We start from the raw sequence: 22,865 nt of genomic DNA, 5'->3' as shown, positions 1-22,865 counted from the left end.
CAATACTGTCGCTAATAGCCTGCTCAAAAAGTTGACAAAACCAATTTGTATTTTCTCCTCTGGAGACTAGTTTATCCGTGGAACAACAACACACTGAAGGATATACAGGAAAGGTGTTGAAACTCATGCCCTACAACTTACTTTGCTTTGCTTTCTGTCCAAGTAAAACTGGTGTTGACTGATTGCCATCACCCAGATGGACTTGATCAGGGAAGTGTTTGCATACCAGGTTTGCACTACCAGTCCACTCTGACCAAAGGTTCTTCTTGACACTGAAATTCTGAAGAGGTGAAAAGAAACGCAATTTCAAGGCAGGTCTTTGAGGTTTAAAGTCCCAAATGCCCCTCTCTCAAGCAGGCAAGGCTCAGCCTTTATTTTAGAGATGTGAAAACTCAGATTTCCTTCTCCCCACCACCCGGTACTGCTGCCTTTCCTCCCTCATAACCTTCCCTTCATTTCACAAAGTTAAAGCTGAAGTCCCTCCCGGTTGAGTTTCGCAACAGAGCTGCAGCAACTGCCGTGCCTTTAGTTCAGCAGCGCAATTGTGCTGCTGAGACCAACGGTTGGGTACGCTATAAACCTAGAAAGGGAGAGCAGGCTGCCATGGGACCCTGAAAGGAGAGATGGGGCAGGATGCAGACCTGGGGGGATCAGCAGAGCATCTCGCTGCTCCTCCTGGCCCAGCTGAGAGGCACAGCGGTTCTGTGCCAGAGGTAGAAAGGATGGCAGCAGGAGAAGCAGAAAGGAAGGTGGAGTCAGAAATTCACCCTGGGCAAAGGCTCTTTCTTCTTGGGAGGGATCTTGAGGGGAAAGGCACAAGAAAGCAGCCTGCGGGTGAGCTCCCACCCTAACCGGCAGTGCTCCTTCGGGCCCCTAAAGGCTCAAGCTCAGAGGGGGGAGCATCGCTGCCAAGGCAGGGGAGGTCAGAAGGTGAGCAAGAAAGTCACATCCAGGCCCTGCTGGCTGCATTCCCGGGTCTCTTGCTGCACAGGCACGTTACAGCGGCCTCCCGGGGAAGGGTTTTGTAAAGTGAGCAGATTTGGCCAAATAGTCCTCCTTCTGCTCCAAGAACTCCCTCGGCAGACCACATAGGCAATTAGAGAGAAGGACACCCAGAGCACATCAACAGTTGCTCCAGGTTGCTCACTAGGGCTGTAACCTTCCCTCTGCAACATCACAGCACTCCTTGTCCATCACCCACAGACCGGATCCAGCCCTGGTCTGTCCTGCCAAACGCAGGATCAGGCTCAGTATTGCAAAGCCCAGAGTAAACTCAGGTCTGTGTTGAACTCAGAGGCACCTCCCATCCCCATTTGTTAACACGAGATGATGAATCCCCAGTCGGGGTAAAGATTCATCCCGCCCTGCAACTACCTCCTCCAGCCTTACCTGCGGGGATCGTGTACTTCCACAGCAAATTTCTTTTCACGGAAATAGAGATTTTCCAGCTGTTTCCATTGAAATAGCTAGGAGAATTGGCAGAGAGAAGCAGAGCACTGTCACTCCAGGAATCACCAGTCTTCTCCCCCCAGGGTTATACAATTTCAGTAAATTACAATTCCTGTGCATCTTCAGCTATGGCATGGACTCAGCAACAACATTCATAACATCAATTAAAATAAGCACATAAATATAAATATATAGGATACCCCTCGAGTAATTTCACACTCTTACAGACAATGCATTGCAGATTGAGGTTTTTGCCTGTGACAACATCTGTTTCCATCAATAGCACATTTAATTTCACTGCTAGAAGTTCACAGAGATCTGGGGAGAGCAGCTAAAGTCCTTTCCTCTCTGATTAAATGCAAAAATCTCTATACAAAGTAATTGCATAGACACCTGTGGTCTCTTCCCTCAGTCAGAACATCCCCAGGGAATGGCAGCAGCTCAGGGAAAACCAAGACCTTTCTTTTCTGAAGACATTGGGTGAGACATTCAGCATGACATTTTGGAGCAGGGGTACAACACGTACAGAGAAAGAGCAGCTACCGGAGGAAGCCACTCCACAACGCATACTTCTGCAAGGAAACCACAGATTTCCTGCAAAGTGCCAGCTGGGAGAAGAGATCAAAGTCAACCAGGGCTTGGCAGCTGCACCCGTGGGATCAGAATTTCATACGAATCCGCCCTCCCTTTGCACCAGCATTAGCCACCCTCTGGGGATGATCCATCAAGGGTTGCATCTTCTCAGCCCTGCTTTGGCTGAGTTGTTCCCCGGCCCCACGGTGCTGGTTTCTGCAGCACCACCTCCTGCCCCCTTCTCCAGCAGTGCCCGGGTGCGTGGGTGCACATGGAGACCCGTACAGATGTCCCCAAGACCGTCACCTGAAGATGACAGGGTGCACAAGTGCAGCAGCACACGCTGTAGTTTACAGCCAGCTACTTCCCGGAGCTAGAGCCCACGGGGAGGAACTTGAGGAACTTCCACCCAGGCTGGGCAGGCAGGGCCAGCGTTAAGTAGGGAGAGCTCAGCTTGCAACATCAGTGATCCAGCCGAGGCACCTGGGCCATTACAGTCACCCCCTCCTTCCCCATGGGAGTTTTTCAAAAGCCTTCAAGGCTGCAGCAGAAGTCCCCAGGACACGAGACATTCCCGCTGACCTCCGCCAAAACCCGACACGCCGCGCTTCGACTGCGGAAGAACTTCAAGCTTTGTAAAAAAATCACGTATTACGCCATGCTTCATTTAAAACATTCTTAACACGGATTGTAAATGAAACGTAACCCAGTGCATGTGTTTGTGGGGAAAACTCTGGCTCTTGCAGTGACCTTTCCCCTTGTTCAGTTAAAACTTTCCTTTCTAATATTACAATTTAGTATTAGATCCTGCTATATGAAAAATGAAGCAAAGGGGAAATGTCATTTACTTACACTAATAAGTCACTTTCGAAAAGATTGTGGAAGTTTTACTCTCCTGCTAAAGTAAGTTTATCTTTGTATTAAAGGCACCCCGTCCAATCACACTACTTTCAGAAGTGCCCTCTTTGTAACTTGGCACTGAACTTCTAAATACATACATTTTTAAAAACAATTAAAAAGAAAACAGCTCATGCAGTATCTCAGGACGTTGAGCAATAGCACCCACGGGTGCTCCAGCACGCAGGGATCCCCCACACGACCCCGGCAGCTCGGCCGCCTCCCTCCCCCTGTGCAGCCCGCCGGGCGCGCTCCCCTCCCCGCACTCACCTCCCCGCAGCACCGGCCCCTTCTCCCCGGCACCACCGGCCCCTCCGGAAAGCGTCAAGGGCGACATGAGAAGAGCAGAGCGAGAGCCGGCCGCCGTGCCATCCCTCCCCGCCGCCGGCGGCCCGTCGGTCCCGCTCCGCTTTCGCCGGCTTCGCCTCCCACTGCTGACACACGCCTGACATCACCGCCTCTCCCGGCAGCGACGCCTCCCCGACCCACCCTTTCCCTCAGAGAACGGGAAAACCCAACCGAGGAGAGAACAGAAGAGGGGTTCCACCGAGGGGCTGCACCCCTCCTGCGCGCCCCGAGGCCTGGCGGGGGGCTGAGGCGGGAGCACGCGTGGCGAGGGGGGCTGCGGGAGGCTGCCCGGGCCCCCGCGGAGGCCGAGCCCCGGCCCCGCCGGCATTGACTCACGCCCGAGAGGCAACAGGTTCGACCAGAAGCATCGCGCCGCGTTCCCGGCCGCCCCGCTCCCACGCTCGTAAAAACCATGGGCGTGCTTCAAACGTGACCTCTGGGAAAAAAACCGCCTTGCTGCCTCCTTATCGGTTGCGGGTGATGACACCCCGGCCCCTTTATCACTTCCTCTGGGTTTTTCCCCTCCGGACGCGCTCGGCATTCCCGAGGGCTGAGGAAGAAGGGGTCACCCGTCCTAGGGGCAGCAGAGGGTCATATTTGGCAGGGGGACAAAATGCAGCTGCCCCACCACCCCGAGCAGCCTCCTGCCCAGGCAGAGGGACACACCAGCACTCCAAGGGTCTGGGTGGACCCTTCCACGAGGAGCTGTCCGTGCAAATCCAACGGCAGCCCCGGGTGAGATGCATCCCTGATCATCTGTCAAAAAAAAAAAAAGCAGCCTTTGCATTTGTAAGGAAACCTGCATGGAATTGCCTCAGGATGTGGGTAGCGCTTTGCCCCATTTCCTCCCCACCCTGCGACATCCATCCCAGCCCTCCAAAAAGGAGCTGACAGGCACCCGAAGCATTTGCAGCCGGGTACATTCAGCACAAAGACATTTGCCTCCTTGCCCAAAGACACGCAGGACTGGGATAACCCCAGCTGCCCCCTCTGCTGCTCCGCGGCAGGAGAGATGGGGAAGCCCTGTTTGGTGTTTGAAATTCTGCACACATTTTTGCTGTTATGGTCTGCAAAGCACCCTGTCCTCAAGCTATCTCACTTAAGAACAATATAAGCTCCTTAGCAATCAACGCCTCTGAGAAACCCTCCTGCAGTCAGGTCCTTAAAAAAAAAGACCAATGATTACATGAGTAGCTTCAGAATCAGTTGTGGACTAATAATATTTATATAGGTGCACTTAAAAATAATCATGAATAAATGTATTAACAAGTTTCTGCCTAACATGTCTGGATTCATGAAGACAAGAGGAAAAAAGGCCTCAATACAAACAAGGGGGAAAAAAAGTAATAAAGAATAAACCAGAGTAAATCAAATGAAATTCTATAAACTCCTTCAAATAAAATTTTTCTAAATTGCGGTCAAAAGGCAATATTCAGGAAACTGTCACTGCACCAGAGTTTTCGTGCTCCCTTCAAATACTCCATAACTCTGTATGGGCATGTTTCTAAATCATTCCTAATTTCAATCTTACCTAAACTACATGCATATTAAAAGACAAAAGAGTTGTAAAAAAAAAAAAAAATCTGGAAATCTGAAACTGGTTTTTGAGGGCTGGAAGAACAATTAGGAATAATTAAAATGTTTTTGTGGAAGTTTTGCAATGTATGTTCCCTTTAACCAGATGATTAGGTCCACCTGAGCTAATTAATATTTTCTTAATAGCCTTCCCATCCATTTAGATTGCCAGATCCTTAAAGACTCCTGAAAACTCCCATCGAGCACAGCAGGGGCTGCCTGCCCGACTCTACAGGCAGAATTTGGCCTGGTCAAGGTTTGTTTTCTGGGTCTTTTTGGAGAAGGCAGAGGTGCGTAGCTCTGTGATCACACCTCATCACCCAGCACCTCTGTGCACCCCTACCACCCAGCTGCTGCTTTTGCCAGCCCGTGAGTTTAAGATTCCTGCATTTCTACTGTGATCCTCTTCAAAATACTACAGAAGACTGAACAAAAAGATATCACCCCCCTAACCCGCTATCCCATACAAAAAGAGCTGTAATTGTAGTCTAACAAGACACAAAGCAGACACAGACTGCTTAAGTAGTGAGACACCTTAATAAAATAAGCAGCTAGTTTTTTACCTGGCTGATCTGGCATGCAGTTTTGAATAAAATGCAAGTTTGTCTGGGCCTGACAGCAGGAGCTCACTGGCTTGGAAAAACAGTCCCATCAGGATCACAGGCAGGAGCTGGCAGAGCCCCCACCTTGAGAGACGTGCAAGAGAGCTGCTTGGGGGCCCTTTGCTTAATATCCCTATCAGCCTGATGCATTTTTTTTTAAAAAGATTTTTAAATTCTTTTTTTTTTTTTTTTTGCAGGGAGGGGAAAACGTGGTGAGAAGCTGGCTGCGGGGGTCTTGTGGCCAAGCACTGCTGCACCAGCCCCGGGCACAGCACGGGCTGTTTCCAAGGTTGACGGCAAATTCTGACCAAGAGCTAAATTACCCAGATCTCTGAATTTCCATCCAAGGGATCATTGGGTAAGGCCAGCGTGGAAGTGCAAACCATGCTGCAGCGTTTGCAGCAGCCTTTCCCTCGGGAAGCACTTTCAAAGCACCTCGTGGTACGTGCGGTGCCTGTAAGGAGGTTCGGCAACCAGCATCCCAGGAACTGGCTGGGAACGGCAATCTCCAGACAAATCTGGCAATTCAGACTAAGGAAACATAAAAGATTTCTGCCCACAGGAATGCACCCCACCCCGATGAAGGAAATTACCACCCTGCCGGCAACGCTGGAAGAAGGGCTGCGTTTCAGCCCCTCCACTGCAGTTTGCTGTCTGGCATGCTACCTTCAACTGAAATCTTTTTCTTTTAAATTGCTATGCCTGGCCACGGAGGGAGGCATCTGAGGAGATGGCAGGAGAGCCAAACTGCCCCACCTGCAGCAACTTCTGAGAGAAGGAGGCAGACGGCTCCCACCTGTGCCAGTGTAATTGGCAGAGCTTACCTGGAGGTAATCCTTCATCTCTTACATATTAAGCCAGTCCTCCAAAAACCTCTTCAATCACATTTTTTACTAATACATTATGATCCATCCTTGCCCAGTTCTCAATAGCATTGGCATTAATAAGAATGAGAGATGTCTCGGCACCAAACTGTCCCAAAACATGTGTGTTTTGGGGCAGGTGACACTCAAGCAACCTACTTGGAAGGAACTGAATTTCAGAGCAGTCTCATAACAGCTCTGTGTTTTTTTAAATAATTATGTGAGCTTAGTATCTTATGTCTAAATCAATGCCTTCTATTTGGTGAGAAATAAACACCATAAAAGAAATCTCCGCCTAATTAGATCCGCCTGCTGAGAAGCCTGTACGAATGCTGTTGTGTTCTGAACCATTCAGCAAAGCAGGACAGCAAATTTACATCAAGTAAATGTTCTGCAAGGGAAAACCTTCAGCATCAGCTCTTAATATATGTTGAATTAAAAGAAAAATATCATAAATATTACCCATTTCAAAACTAGTATACTCTAATAAAAACACTTCTGAGAACATAACGTATTCAAGACAGCCAGCAGCAGAATCAAAATTCTTGTAGATTTGAAACAATACCATAGCAAGATTAGTTGTTCTCTTCAGATATTATAGTTCCTTTACCACCAGGGAGTCGCCCACAGAAACACAATGAAGTGGGAGAACACGTCAAAAAGCCAGCAAGCTGCCTTCTCAAATTCCTATCCCTCAGAGGATCACCACGTATTGGCTGAACGCAGAATAAACTCAACTCGTACCATAATACACACTCCATAAACAAGATGAGGCATTGTTTATCTCACCAGTGAGAAGAATGGGGGTGGAGATAAAAGGGAGATCTATTCTGTTTTGAAACAGCATACAAAGTCCTGGGACCTGTTTTATGCTTTTCCTAATTGATTCAGAGGAGATTGGGGACAGGATCTTGGCACGCCACCCCACAGCAAGCAGGAGGCATTTCTCCAAGCAGGAGGCATCTCTCGGTATTAACTGCAGCTGAAGGGAGAATATGTTTGCAAAGCAGCAGGACTGCAGAGTTAATCCCAGGTCTGAGCTGAAATCTGAAAAAGGGTTGCCAAACCCAGTCTTTTTATGCCCTGTGAGACTTCAGGATTATAATCAACTGAGCTCAGTGTAACCTCCAGCCAGTGTGGAGCCGCTGCTTTTATCTGTGAAGAAAAAGACAATTTTCATAAATGAGACAAAAAAATAATTCTCCATTTTCAGCCTATTACAGCGCTGGAGCTAAGTGCTCCCCTTGGCTCCCATCAGCTCGCAGTCCCGGGCGAGGGGTAAAACATGGGCTTACTTCGCTAGAAACCGCTTCCGAAGAAATACAAGCTTTCAGGAGTGACTTACAGCAACAAAACTCCTTTCTCCAAACCATCTCAGGTCAACCAGCAAAATATTAATAGCTGGACTCAAACCTCCCCAGCCAGCTTTACGCAGACAGACAGACACGGCAGGTTCTCCTGGTCCAGCCCCGAGTTACACACCGTCCTCCCCAACAACACACGTTCCCCTCACGGATGATTGACAGTACATGCGCAAGCGTCGGCAGGGCTGGGCAATACGGATCTGGAGATTGCTTCATCCAGGTCTGTCTTGCAAGTTGTTTCCTGTGAAGAGTTCTCAACCTTGGACTTCACGCAATAGTGTTGATCCAACAACAAAATCTTGGGATAACCACTGTGCTCCAAGGCTCATATTTAGGTCTCTTTGCCTAAAGACCTACTCGGATAAAGCCAAAAGATTTCACTTTTTGAGGAGGATGGTTATATTTGTTGGGAATTAATTGACACTGCATTAATGGCTGCAGTTAATTTGTTTTATATGTTTTTTTCTTTTTCTCCATTCTGAATATGGACTTAGCTCTTACCAGATGCCTGTGATGAACACATTAAACAAATGCATCTATGTCTGATGGCAGCCACTAACATTGCACAAGACATGGGAAGCAGCATAAAACTGCCTGGTGTCAATTCAGCTGGAGCACAGGCACCAACTCCTGTTCAAAGCCTCCCACCTGAAACTCAGGAGCTTTCCCACTGCAGCCGGAAAGGTTTGCACACCCAGAGATCAGTTGTATCTTTAAAATTAGGAGAGGCCAGCTTGGTCTTCATTAGACTTGGACTCAGCCTTTCCCTTTTATTGAGTTAATCAGCTGCATGTATATTTAAACATCACTAACTGGAGAAGTGGAGCACAATAAGGATGCTCTTTCCCAGATGGTTAGGGGTAAACACAATAGCACTTTTGATCCACAGTATAAACACCAGGATAACACCAGCACATGGCAGTTGTGAGTTTGGCTCCATCCCAAAAAGCAAAGCAAGAAAATTCTGCTAAATCCAGCAGAACTAGCACCTCTGCTCCAAAAGACAGGCATAGTTTACACGCCTACTCCCCCCTTGCCTGCTGCTTCGAAACAACTGTGCTTGCTGATTCCTCGGAGATTCAGGCAAGCTATACAGACTCTTCTCTCTCTGAAATATATTCTGATATATTCATAAATATGAACAAACAACAATACTGATTAAAAGGAAACTTCTGCCTGCTGCATCACAGGCAGCAAGGCTATAGCTACACTGACATAAACAGCAGTGTCTTAATCTTTTAATTCTAAAACCAAGTCTGGACGTGGGTGCCTCCATAGACCCAGTGTCTGCTTCTGCCCTGCCTCCCCGAAAGCGATCCGATTGCAATTACTTCCATGGATCCCATCAGAAGTGCACTTTGTATTTCAAGCCCTGAAACACCTTTTTTTATAAAGAAACTTCGCATATTTAGCCACATGTTAAAAGTAGTCATGACTCGGGACAAGCTGGGGCTTAAGTCATTTTTGTCCCGTCCTACTAACACCAGACACAAATCCATAAGGATACTACAGCCGTATCCATCCCCACTTTTTCAATCAGCTTATTGGCATTAAAGCTTCCCTCTGCATGTAGGCTCCTCTCCCCCACCCTTCTTTTTAATCTCTATCCTCTGTTGTATGATTATAATTACAGTAAATCAGACAACTGTTATAATTTCCATTGTAACACTTCCACTACAGAGGTGACCTTTGGTTTTTACTTTATTTTACTTAAACACAACTCCTGCTGCATTCAAAGGCAGTGCCTCGTAACTAACTGTAGCAGGGTGTGACTTGGTATCTGGGCCCTGCTGACCTCAAAAAATTTTCTTAATCTGCCTGGTTGATGTTGTAAACTGAAATCCCACAAGCATAAAAACTGCTTGGCGAAGCAATGCTTCTAGCCAGGCAGGCTGCATTTTCTTGGAGAGTGTTGCTGGTCACAGCTGGACGTCTTGGCTAGAGAATGATCCATGTTTGACCTGACCAGAAAATCTTATAGATGTTGCCTAAAAACAGGGAAGTGCTCAAGAGCAAGAGGAGCTCCCTGATGCTCTCCTTTGACGATCAATGGCTGCAGTAACATTGACTTGATTTTCTACTGTTCCTCTTGTGTCACTGTCATTTAGAACAGGCATGGTAAGAGAGACCAGGGATGAAACTACGTGCTTTACTAAACAAAGCGAAGGAAGAACATATGAGTTCAACCTTGGACACACAGGTTTATAAATACACCAAAAGAAACCAAGTCATAGCCTGCTCTGGAAAAAGAGAAGATCAAGTTGGGAGCTTGAAGGGGAATTACTCTTAACAAGGAAGTTTTGTTAAACTGTGTTTTTTGGCACAAATACACTAAACAATATCATTTTGCAAATATAAAATTCCCTGGCAGGAAGCGCTCACTTCATGTGAGCTCCTGCCCAGATCATTCCCGGGGAAGGGGAACAGCAAAACCCCAGGTCTCCACCTCCTCACGGCTTCGACGTTCCAACAAAGACATGACCAGAAAGAAACCACACACCCCCGACCCAACAGCGCGGCCCCTGCACGTGCAGCGCTGGCTCTTCCCCCCAGCCAAGCGGGTTAAATAACTCTTCAAAGCCTGTCAGGGCTCCGTCCCGTCGCAGAGAGACGTACGCGGCTACAGGACTGGGCAAGCTCCCAACGCATCGTGTGCTTGGGCTGCATGATGGGTTTTCCAAGGCTGCCGGCAGAAGAGCCTGTTAGGGCTGGCTGACGGGGGCTTTGCGGGAGCCAGCAGTGCGGTACGGGACCCTCTGCCCTGTTTAAACAACAGGGGAGGTTGTTGGCAGAGTTCACTCTGCTGGAGACTCGCTGGGGAGCACAGGGGTGGCAAAAGAGAAGAACGACCTCCAGTATTTGGCATTTACTCTCGAACCCCCCCTTACAATTCGTTGCCTAAACAGGCCTGCGGTTTCACGCAGTTCCCCTCGTATTTCAAGGATATCAGTGGAGCCTTTTATCACTTCACACACGAAAAACACCTACGAAAGCCAAGTGAAAACACTGCTTGAGTACAAGGCCTTTAGCTCGGGACTTCCAGAAACCCAATCGCTTTGTACTTCTGTAGTTAATCCTAGAGGCTGCCAAAATTCCTGTCCAGACTGTCCTGAGACCACCAAACTCAAGACAAGACACGAGCCAAAGCTCCCAAAGGGAGATTCCCCTATCTATGTGAGAGGGAGAGTTTTACTGCCTTGGTGCCAGCAGAATTCTCCTTCTCCCTCCAACCCCTTGTCTTTTGCTCACTAGTCTAATAAGCAACAGCTTAAAAAAGCATATTCTGACATGCAACACCACCCACCTCCCCCCAAAAAAAATCAGACGCAAAAAACTTACTTTTCTGGGCTTAACTTTGTCTTGTAAGTCGTACTGGCCTATTCCTTTGTAACTTATTCCAAGCCACCACGGGATTCCTTGTTTATCCTGAAAAAATGGACGGCTACATGAACCAAGAGCTACTTAAGAATTAAGCAATTCCAAGAATACAGCCCGTTTCATTCTGTGACAAGTACGAGTAGGTACGGCACAAGGACATTTTTTGCAAACAAACCGATGTGAAGTGGATTGCTGGGGTGAGCGTCGAAACTTTCTCCCCCTGCCTTCCCAGGCAGAGGCAAGAAACTACACGGTGGTTGTGCAAAGTGGACAAAAAAGCGACGGTGCTGCGGAAACAGGGGGTGTCACTCGTTGCAGGAGTGGCTGTGAGGGGGGGGAGGATACGGGACAGAAAAAACTGTGGCCAGTGACTGCATCCACTAAATTCAGGCATGGACAGCCGCAGGAGGAGAGAACAGCGCAAAACATCAGCTTCTTAGGTACCACAGTCACGGCCGTGACTCAAAAGTAAGGAGACATCATCTCTGCTGAGCTCTTCTGCCCAGGCTCTGCTCTACAAATGGGAATAAATGGTGTATTTCCATCACTCTCCAAAAATATTTCTCAGCATTTCCCCGCTCCGAGTATGCACCCACTAATCACCTGCCACTCAGAAGTAGTCTTTTCTACATTGTATTTTTTTTTTTCTAATCTTGATTAGAAATGTCTCTGGGGAAACTATTAACTGCTTTGGATCTAGAAGTGATATCCAGTTTAATTATGCTGATATGAATTTAGCTCCTGATAGGATTACAGAAGGTTTTACAAAGATTCCTTTCTGTCTTCTGTAGCACATAATGCTTTGCTGCTCTCTGGAAACAATTTTTAAAGAATATTGAAGGGGAAAAATTATAGAGGTTGAAAAATGGGGGGGTTAATTCTGATAGAAGAGTACCGAATCATCAAACTACTCCTATAGGAATGTAATCCCATGTAATAAGCTAAGCAATCACATTATCTATGGGCATTTACTAACCTTTACTCCATAGTAATGAACTCCATATGTTGGCAAAGCTTCTACCACTTTCATGTACCTGTAGACAGATTTATAGCCTATCAGATGATTTTCTCTGGAGGGAATAATATCTATTAACATATTTTTTTCACACATACATTCAGGACATGTTATTTATCATTTGCATATTTTGAAGGTCTTAATAATTGAAGGCCCATGTTTTCAGAAAAAACTTAGCATCCTGGCTCGGGGAAAGATGGGATATTTTGGCCCAGCTAAAGCAAATGGAAAATCTATTGTACAACAAAACATTCAATCTCTTATCAGAGAGAACTGAAGGTCAGAGAACTGAAGTAAAAAATTCTGAACTGAACATGAGCCTTTTGGAAACGTTGGTGGTAAAGACCTGCCTATAATTATTCCATTATGGTGCTTTGGTTACAATGGATAGGCTCCAAATAAAAGTGTTTATGCAGTTGTACGACTGTTTCATGAGACAATTCAGACAACTACTGAACAGACAATTTTTTCCCTTGTTCCTATTGAAAGAAGCCCCTGAATTATTGAGACAGAGTTGCAGGCACCGAGCTATGTGAGAAAAACTGCAAGTTGTCTACATGCAACCATGGCAATCACCTCAGATTTCTCGGTTCGTACCATGTCCCATTGCATTTGCTTGTAGGAAGTAGAGTAATATTAACGGTAAATTAAAAAAACAGAATTCCATGGGCTCTGTATGCATCTTGGAAAACCTGGTTCTTTTGAAAGCCAAATTCTGAACATTTCAACAAACATGCATTTGGTTTTTTTACAGCTCCTAAAGTAATACTCATCCTTAAAGAGTTTGGTGTGAAAACTAATTGATAGCAAGCAGGGTATGGAGAAGAGTCTTCCAATAAAGTAAATTCTTTTATATTTGAGGTATCTGAATGAGGACACACAGCCTTAACTGGAAGCCTGTGAAATCTGAAACTTCAAATAATTTAACTTTGAAATATAACTCAATAAAAAAGAATCTGACAGATACAAATGGCAAAGTTTGCAAGCAATAATGACTAAAACAGCCTGCATTGCCACTTCTCAACAAAAAAGAAGAAAAAATAAGTTAAAATATGATCTTCACAAATTAACAAGTGTCATACTCACTGAACAATGGCTTGTCCTCTGGTCAGACCTTTAATTTGTGTGTAATGCTCAATTACTCTGTCCTCACTGCAAAACAAGCACAAAACCCAATTTAGAGGCTCAGTGACTTTCTTCATGTGTGACGGCATCTGTCGAAATTCAGACGCCTGCTCAGCATGCAGAGAAGTGTCCCTCTGTACATTTCTCGCTCTGGTTTACATTCTGTTTCTTACTGATTTCTTTCCCACCCTTCATTAAGCAGCGTGGAGCTGCCCGGCTGATCCCTGCCATCGCATGCCGCGTTCCAGACTAATTAACGAATCATTTCGGATCAGCCTGCTCTGCTGCAGATGCTGCTGCAGAATAATGGTACTAATTGTATAAATTCATTTTCACATTCTAAAGGACCAAAACTTCAAAGGATGGTTAATGCTCCATATGTAAGGCAGAAGAAGTTAAACCAGAAATGTTTTCCTTCCAGTGTATTGTCCCCTGACATTTCATAGGTGAAGAAATATAGATTTGTCAGCAATGACCTTTTTGCATTTTTCCTGTTATATACTTCAACATTTTATTTTAGCGGAATGTGAAATAAAATATGCATTTAAGTGTCAGACACTTGAAAGCAAAGAAAAACCCAGCAGTATTCATTCTGGAAAAAAAAAAAACAAATCACAGGCAAGTACTGGTTTACTTGAAAATCCATCAGCTACACATCAAGCCTAAAAAACCGAAACAAATGAGGGAGTGAAACTTGCACAAAGGGCAACAATTCCAAGGAAACAATATCGTTGATTCATCCCAAATGCTGTGTTCCTTTACAGCAGATTCAAGCCACAAAATTGGACCTGCCTTTCTGTTTCCAGCTTTTCTAGCTTATTTTGTCCCCTTGTCCTGTTGAGGAGAGCAGCTGGGTGGGCATCTGGCAGCCAGCCAAAGTCAACCCACCACAGAAGCTCTACTGTGTGACAGTTGAAGAGCAAAGTGCTCTTTGCAAACCCAGGCTTGGCTGGAGTTCAGATTTCAGCTCTTTCTAATGCATGGTCCCCATGTATTCTGATCCAGCAGTTTCTGATCCAGCAATTTAATGTGAGGAAACTTTCAATGAGGGATTTGCATCGGATCTTGCACAATTTATAACCTCCTAAAAACTGGAAATGCTTGAACATGAGCAATTAACTCCAAGTCCTATATCATACAGGCTGAAAACTTTTACAAGTTTACAAAACTGTTTAAAAGTGATCTTGTCATTACCATTCATAGCAATGATTTACATTTTAAATTAAATAGCTCACCAGTAAGCGAGTGATGGATGCTCCTGCAGTGTCTTGGTAGGAAAGACAGGCAGTGTCTTCAAGTCTTTTCTAGTGTTTTCATCACTAAAAAACAAAAATAGCACAGAGTCACTGCTAGTGAATCATAGAAGCAGCAGAGGAAAAGGCTGTATTTGCTACCCAAGAACGTGGTGCATTGCCCCGTATCAGGCTGTCATAGCAACGTAACTTTATAGGCCCTCTCACATGACAGTGATGTATATGGTTTCATGCAGACTCATGTGGTAACTCATTATACAGACACGTGATTCTCAGGTCACTGTGGCGGGAGCACCGTATCAATATTTACTTTGCACACACTCACTCTATTTGCTGAGTGGAGAATGAGCCCTGAAACAGCTGCAGAAGAAAACCCTCTGCCCAAAAGCAAGGCTTGTAATGCTAATTTTTGCTCTATCTTTAGCTAAAATCCTACCTCTAGACAATAAATGTCATGAAGCAGCATGGTATTTGTCAAATCTCAGAGTTTAACACTGATCTGAATCAAAACAAAGGGTTTCAGTTCGTATACTTTGGAATATTTTCACTGAAAGTCATTTTCCTGGACTGCTGATTCTACAGAAAGTTCAAATACTTTGGACTCCAGGCCCAGCCTGGAACGAAATAAAGGGGGTTGAAGTATGTGAATGCAATTTGTCACAAAAAACCCCAGCAGAATATTTAAAAACCTATTTACAGGCATCAGTAAAATGGTTAATATTTTCTCCTTATATGCTCCATTAATTAATCAGCTGAAACTTGCACGCCTCATTTCTGCAGGATTTCTGCGTGCCTTCGCAGCAGCACCAACAAGCACGAACATGACTTTTCTACGTAAAGAATGCATCAGTCACGTCCATCAGCATCCGCCTTGACTTCTGCATCCAGGCTTTCCTTGAAGGTGTTCTCCTGCTCCCGACCTCTGCTTCCATCAGATTCCACTATTAGAGATCTCATATGAACTACATTCCCCCTCTTCCCTCAAAATCAGTAGATTGGACCAGAGCACAGAAATCTGCTCCGTGGGCACTGAGGATCAACCTCTGCAGATGGAGGAGGCAGCAAACCCCCACCACGTTTCCGTCTCACATGGCAGATGTCACACGGAAGGTGCAGTAAATTAAAGCTTTTTGTTCCTCGAGCACAGGCTAATCGCTCTGCAAGCTTCTTCCCCAACCCTGACAATGTGCCTCAACCCTGAACTAAGAGGGACCACCTCTGGGGACAAGGAAACAGTTCAATCAACAGCCTATTTATTCTTCAAGGTCTTTGATGAAGTTGCCAAGAAGGAGGTCAATTAGCGCCGAGGAGCTGTTGTTGCTGAGCTTTGCCGGGCCAGTGCTCTTCTGCCAGGAATATGCACTTTTCTTTGCAAGCTGGCCAGCACCCAAGTGCCACAAATGGGGACAGCTGGGTAGAAAAATCAGGATCTCTCCTCCCAACACTCAAATACAGCCAATGCTCACAAAAGCCGAGGGGGTTTTATTCACCCCTTAAAAGCCCCTTTTGATGGGATCAAAAGGCTGCAGGACATCTCTGCTTGCAGCGAGAAGGTAGATTACCAGGGTTTTGTAGGGACACATGAAAATGCAGACAGAGTACACCCTCCTGAGGCCTCAGAAACCAGAGCAAAAAATAAAAAAAACCCAAACCAAAAAACCAAGCCCTGAGCAACCTGGCCTGATCTCACAGCTGACTCCTCTCGGAGCAGGAGGTCCGGCCAGATGACCTCCTGAGGCACCTTCCAACTTCAATCATAGACTCACAGGATAATCATAGAATCATTTAGGTTGGAGAAGACCCTTAGTTAATTATTAAAATAAAAAAATCCTATTTTTAAGCCTGACTAATAACTGCAGTGGCTGCTGTAGCAGTCAGGGTTGGCAGGGAAATACAGTGAAGTAGGAGAGGTTTTGGAAGGAAGCAATAACAAAACAGCTCATTTTTACCAAACAAAAGGGCTGTTCCTCTAAATACAGATTCTCAACCCACAATATTCATAATCAGAGGTTTAATGGTTGGTCTCTAAACCCCTATTTAGAAACCTCTTTGCCAGCAAACAACAAAACGCCCAAGCGAGGGCTGAAGCACTAACGAGGCCGATGCCGGGAAGCGAGAGCTGAGCTCCGGCAGAGGCAGCCGGGCAGGGGGGACAGGTGATCCCCCCGCTGTCACCACCGCAGCCGGGTGGAGAGGTCCCAAGCTCTCCTTCGCCAACTACCGCAGGGCCAGTAGCCTCACCGTCAGTGAGACTCTGCAGAAATGCCACGAATCCTGGCAGCTGCACCCTACCATGCTCCGAAATGCCGTCTTTTGCACAATCCGTGGCCTCCAGTGTGACTACTCGCCTTCCCATTTGGTTTTTGGGCTCCTCGCCTCTGAATCTGGTTGAGTAGCTACTTTATTCCCATCAAATGCCAAATGAGGGCACTAGTTAAGCTTGAGTGATGAGTAGCAGCTCATCAATATGAAAATGTCTACCACCGAATTTAAACCGAGCACCAGCCACCCAGCACACCCACCTCCCCACCAAGGTTTGTGGGTTCTGAGCTGGGACATATAGTGACCAAAAGGCTGCAATCACATCTGTGCCATGACACAGGGCATGTCCCTCCAGCACTGACCCAGAACCATGGGCCCTGGTGCAGTTCGTTAGCAGGCAGAGCCCACAGAGCTGTGACTACTTACAGCAGAGCTGAACTTTCTCTGTTGTTCTGCCAATCTACAAACCTATCCAACTTCTCACAATAGGAGAGAATACACTTCTTTTACGAGGCAAAGTTGGCCCTTGGGACTTGCCTTCCCGAAGGGACCCAACCTCACACCCTGAGGTTCAGACACACCGGCCTGTCCATCTGCAGCTGGAGGGAGTCCATCAAAATGGACTTACAAGGCCTGAAAGTCTCTGACAAGCCACATGATTTTATTTTTTCCTGCGTAATTGTAAGGTAAAGCATGAAACAATCCTAGAAAAATGTAAAAGACCTGGGAGAAACAGGGCACAGCTCCTTGCACGCTGGATGCCTTCAGACAGCGCAGGCTGGCACGCGGCAGCCCAGATCTGCTGACTGTGTGCCCGAGGATTAGCATTTGGGATGATTCACGGCTTCAGGGATAATAAAAGCCTCAAATGGTCCTCCCCCTCCTTCCACAGAGTTCATTATCACTTCATCTGCACCGAGGAGCCCAAGCACGTCTCCCCTTGACCTTCAGGATCACTTTCCCAAGCCCTCCGAGACCCAGCCGTTCCCCAGAGGTGACAACTCCAGATAGCGGGAGCGACAGTTTGAATTATTACCTGTTCCTGCTTGGTTTCACAATGATCACAAGGCGATACAGAAATCACAGGGCAGACAGCCCTGGCTCCAGATGTCCAACCGTCTACGCTATCTACCAGCCAAACACACCAGTGTTGTATCTGGCGTGTCCACGGTCTGTTCTCATCAGGGCAGGAGGAGGACTCGGCTGTCGGGACGGAGAGGCCCACTTGCATTTAATCTGACCTCTGCTACGGAGGGGGCTTCTTGACTGGTGGTTCTTGGCATAATTTCAATACATAAACTTAAACCGCCCAGAGTCAACGGGACTGAACATTTTTTGGCAAAAGGTTTGTTTATTCCCCAGGAGGAGAATATAGGAAACTCTCGTCTCAAGTATTTTTCCACTATGGAGAATTAAAGAAAACCAGAAGACGGACCCTTTCCTTCCTATTCCACCCTCTAAATCGGAGTTTTCTGTCTGACAGATATCGAGCAGAACTTGAGTTGATCTGGGCAATGTAAATGAAAATCTACATCAGACCCTCCTCACGCCGAACCTCAGCTTGCATTCTTGGCACTGTCCATATTTAATTTTCTGTCCAACATGAACTAACGTTGGGCAAGATGCTGTCCCCAGCAGCACGCCCTGCTCATCAGTGCCAGCTCTACGCAGATGGAAGGGCAGTTTGTCTCTAAAATAACCAATAGCAATATTTAACCACGTACCGTACTATGAATAGGAGTTCCCACATTCAAACTACTATATCTAGCAGCAAACCAATCCCACGTGCTTCCTACAACCTGCTGGTGTTACAGTGAAATTTTGGGCATCTTGCTAAAACCCCACCAGAAATCTGGGAAGGATCCAAGCCAGACTATCATGACAGAATAGTCTGCCTAAAGCACATTACTGAAAATTAAAAAAGACTTACGTATTTATGCTCCCAGAAGGTGCATCTTCACAGCTTATAATCAAGTGATACAACACTCCCTGTTAGGCAAAGGTTTACAGAACTGTGCTAATTGGGACCATTTGTCAATGGCTGCCCAGGCTTTTCCCTGCACCCACTGACAAAAACAGCTTATGCCTGTTGCTAACGCAGGTAAGAGCTTAGATGTACTAAGATGTGGTTAATGAGATTAGCATAAAACATGAAGAGCAATAGACACACCCAGAGCAGCAAAAGCAATATACTGGACTACAATATAAAAGCTTATCAGCCCACATCGTCTTTGTAAATATTAACAACTTGACAAGCATAGGACTTCAGACAACTTTTAACTGACTAAAGCGATGGCAGGTGTGCCTGCCTCTGCTGAATCGTGTTGATAACACTTCATAAGGTAGGAATTTATCACTGTGGAAAGTGCATTGTATAGTGTTTTTCCTCTATTCTCGAAGCCTCTTGACCTTGCATAAATACTTACTCTTGTGTTGCTAAGTGATCATTAGAATAAGTCAACTCCTGGGTCTTTCTGAATGTCACTGTTTTATATTTGGTTAATTCTTGAAATGAATTTTAGGCACACCACAGGTAGAATTTAGAGTGGCCGTGTTTTTAGAAAATATCAACCAACCTCTCAAGTTAACCTAAAAGTTATTTCACGGACACCTAAAAATCAGCACACACTTCTGAGAATCGCATGTGAGATACAAGGAAAAGTGGAGCTTCACAGCTAAAGGACGATACAATATTACCCTGCATTGTGAAGATGCTTCAAAAACTTTGTTAGGATTTTTCTTCTTATTCTGTTCAAGATATTTAGAGCTAGCAAAATAAATACATAGAAACAGCACACAACTAGACTAGATACTTGAAAGCTTGACAATCTAAGTTTTCAGAGGGCTGGTCAGGTTACGGATGGTGTTAGTTATGGTCCTATTTCTTGAGAATAACCACTGAATTCCTTTGCTGTGCAATTACAAGCAATGCTATAACAGTACAAGAACATCCCATGTTGCTGCCCAGACCCCAGCCTGGTCCTAAAGCGCCCAGACTTAGGGTAGTATCACCAAGGTCTCCAAGGTGCTCCTGTTCCCTATGGTCACAGATGAGAGCTGGCAACACGGACCATCACATTGCAGCTGCACTGCTTCAGCGACAGGTGCCCTCACTGTAGGCTTTTGTTTTGTTTTAAAATAAATGGAAGGGCAGAGCATGGCAACCTCGTGCTCCCATGGAGGTTGGTCTGCCTTTCGACGTACCACAGGTGTGAGGAGGAAGCAGCAAGGCAACGGAGGGGAAAAAAACGAGCAGGGTTAAAAGTGCAAGAGAAAAAAAGGGGGGGAAGGAAGACGGAGCAGGGAAGGTACGGGGAGAGCCGATGGATTTAGCAGCTTTCGAGTATGTCAGAGCAGCAGGATCTTGGCAGCAGGATTTTGAAATGTGCTCTCTGGCAAATCCTCTTCTGTGACAAATGCCAGACGCTTCCCATTATTTCCCAACCTTTCAGTTTATGGTCTGCTGGCACACTCAAGAAAGTTATTTTTCTGTTGAAGGAAGACCAGGGATCCGGAAAGGCCATGAACAAGGGGCTCCCATCGGCACAGGACAGCCAGAACCCAACCTTAACCCCTGAGCCAGCAGGGAGCTTTGCCTGGGGCAGGGCTGCAAAGTCTGCCACTTGAATACTAGATAGGAACCGCCTGCTCAGAAAGGTATTTGAAGGAGCATTTCTAAGAGCCTTCCAAACTCAGTACGTGAAAAGGAACATGATAAGCAGTGCAGATGGCTTTTTCAACACCAGGCTTGTTGTACATCTATGCTGCGGCCACGCTGTGGATTCCCACGCTGTGCTGCAACAACAGCTTTAGTTTCACAGCTCGAGGGGGACCTGCACCAAAGTGCAGCTGGGGCTGGGCAATCCTTCCCCACATTTAGCACCGGCTGGACCACAGCCTTGGACCCCCGTGCCTGACCTCCAGCTCTAGCCCTGCTCCTTTCGGCTAATTTCTCTGCTTCCTGAGCCCTACCTGACTCTCACAAAGAGCAGCGGCAGCACCTACTGATCTCACAGGGGTTTGGTGACCCTACTTGTTGGCTTTTAGAAGATGGACCAAGAGCACCAAGGAAAAAGCAACATTTTTCATCTCAGCTATATGCATGCACCTCTCTAACTGTGGACATGGGGACCAGACAAATGAGAACATGAGCTGCGCCCACAGCCACCTTGGCAGATGAGGCACCGTTCGTATTTCCACTTTGCAGATGAGGAACGGGATGCCGAGGAAGCAGTTCTCCATGGCTAGAGAACATCTGCAACCTGAACATGCCCTAAATTCTCAGGTCTTCTTTTACAGCTCTTGATGTGAAATATGAATATTATTAAGATAAAACCCTTTGGTCCTTGAACACCACACCTACTATTGGTGATGGCTCACAGTCCCAGGGATCTGGTACAGTACATCCATGTTACAGAGCTGCTCAGCCACACCGACAGCACGCGTTCGCAGTGCTCCTCTATCAGACCAGACGGGAAGCAGAACCGCTCTGCTTTACCTGGGGATTTACCGCAGAGCAAAAGATGACTATTCACAGTTGATACAACGCTTGAAGGATCCCAAACCCTTCCTCGCAACAACAGACTGTTATTTCTAACATTCACGCTTTCTTCCTGTTCACACAAAAGTCAGCTTAGCCATATTAGTTGTGGGTTTTTAGCATGTCTGAGTACAGCAGCAAAGTTTAAAGCTTGTTATCACAGCCCTATGTGCTGATACAGAGATACATGGAACCACAAGAAAAATAAAGTATCCAAATAACGGTAAAGACCCGACAAATCTGCAAAAGCAAAAAAGCTGAGGCTGAAAAGCTGTCGTTCCATTTCCTCAAAGCACAGAATACACTGCACATGATAGAACCCAACCACCACGGGAAGGAAAAGCAAGAGAGATTTATTTTTGCTTTTTTAAAGCAAGGACTTTGTTCAGAGTCAGACCAGAGCCCAAACTCCTGCTCACAGCTAGTGGTGCAATACTGGAGAAACTCTCTGTAGACCCGATAATTTTCAGATATTCAACAGAAGGGTGGTGAATACATTATAACACAAAAGCCATAAAATTCAATTTTACAACAGGAAAAGGCAATGTGTTTTAATGCTAAACCTGTACTTGAGGGAATCTCTAGGGACAAGCAGGAGAGCATCTTTTACCTAAGGCTATGCCATGATGCTACTCCAAGCCTAACAGCTACGACAGCAATGTCTCCGATTCATCCCCTGCATAGGAGACAACTTGGGGGGGATGATGAATTTTCTGGCACCATGATTGTCTTGTCTCTCATCTGCTTTGGATACAGAGCACACACAAAAGCCCTCCCTAGGTGGCTGGGTTGTACCCACTATAGCACTGCCTCTCTGAGTTAAAATTGCCTTAAAGGAAAAGAAAAACAAAGAAAAGAAAGGACTGTGGAGGAACAATTAAAGAGGACAAAACACAACCACCCCTTTGCCAGCCCTCAGAAAACTCTACGAACATCATGCATATGAAATCTAAACACACGTGTTCCTTACCAAACTGCCATAATTATGTGTAAATATTAAAAATTACACTGCCATAAACAAGTAGTAAATCCCATGAGATCAGATTATTAAATTACTGAAAACATCTTTTTTTTTTCCTCTTCATCTAATCCTTTTTGCTCATTTCACCCACAGTGCTTCCATCTAATTCAGCCTAATTCATCTGCTGCATAATAAGCATACTATACGAATTCCTTGAGAGGCCTTACAGAACTGCTTTAAAATAGGAAATTGTAAAAAACCATTAAAACGACATCACTGCAGAGACTACATATGCTTTGGTCTGCCCTGAACTGTATGAATCTACAAGTAGCACCAGCAGAAAAAACCTCTTGCTGTTAAAAGTCTAGCAGAAAATTGGGGTCTTAACTACGTTTTTTTTTTTTTGTAATTGCATTGCTTTACACAGTGAATTTCCACTTTTTATTGAAAAATAAAACATCAGGAGAGAACAACATTTTCATCTCAGAACTGCTGCCTAAGTGCTCCGGGAGATGGAGTTCAGGGGCTCCCTACCCGGCTCCCCTCCGCACGCTGCCTTCTCTCAGCTACCCGTTCCTCATGGTACGCTGGGGTGTATAACCCCAAAAACCAACTGCAGCGACTCATCAAGAAAAGTGAGACTTGCACACTGCTAGAGAA

General features: G+C 46.0%; 1 protein-coding gene across 1 annotated transcript in view; it reads right to left on the bottom strand.

Annotated features, from left to right (window-relative positions):
• Nucleotides 1–22,865, bottom strand: part of FRMD4B (FERM domain containing 4B) — an 87,070-nt gene that overhangs the window by 15,086 nt on the left and 49,119 nt on the right. The window contains exons 8-13 of the mRNA XM_075158647.1: nt 14,425–14,508; nt 13,151–13,216; nt 12,026–12,083; nt 11,011–11,097; nt 1,390–1,466; nt 142–280 (exon numbers count right to left, since the gene is read on the bottom strand). Of these exons, the coding sequence (XP_075014748.1) occupies nt 142–280; nt 1,390–1,466; nt 11,011–11,097; nt 12,026–12,083; nt 13,151–13,216; nt 14,425–14,508 (511 nt within the window). The remainder of the gene's footprint in view (nt 1–141; nt 281–1,389; nt 1,467–11,010; nt 11,098–12,025; nt 12,084–13,150; nt 13,217–14,424; nt 14,509–22,865) is intronic.

This window comes from Calonectris borealis, chromosome 10, assembly GCF_964195595.1.
Source record: "Calonectris borealis chromosome 10, bCalBor7.hap1.2, whole genome shotgun sequence".
Lineage (NCBI taxonomy): Eukaryota > Metazoa > Chordata > Aves > Procellariiformes > Procellariidae > Calonectris > Calonectris borealis.
The sequence above is the reverse complement of the archived record's forward strand: the minus strand, read 5'-3'. Positions and strand labels throughout refer to the sequence as shown.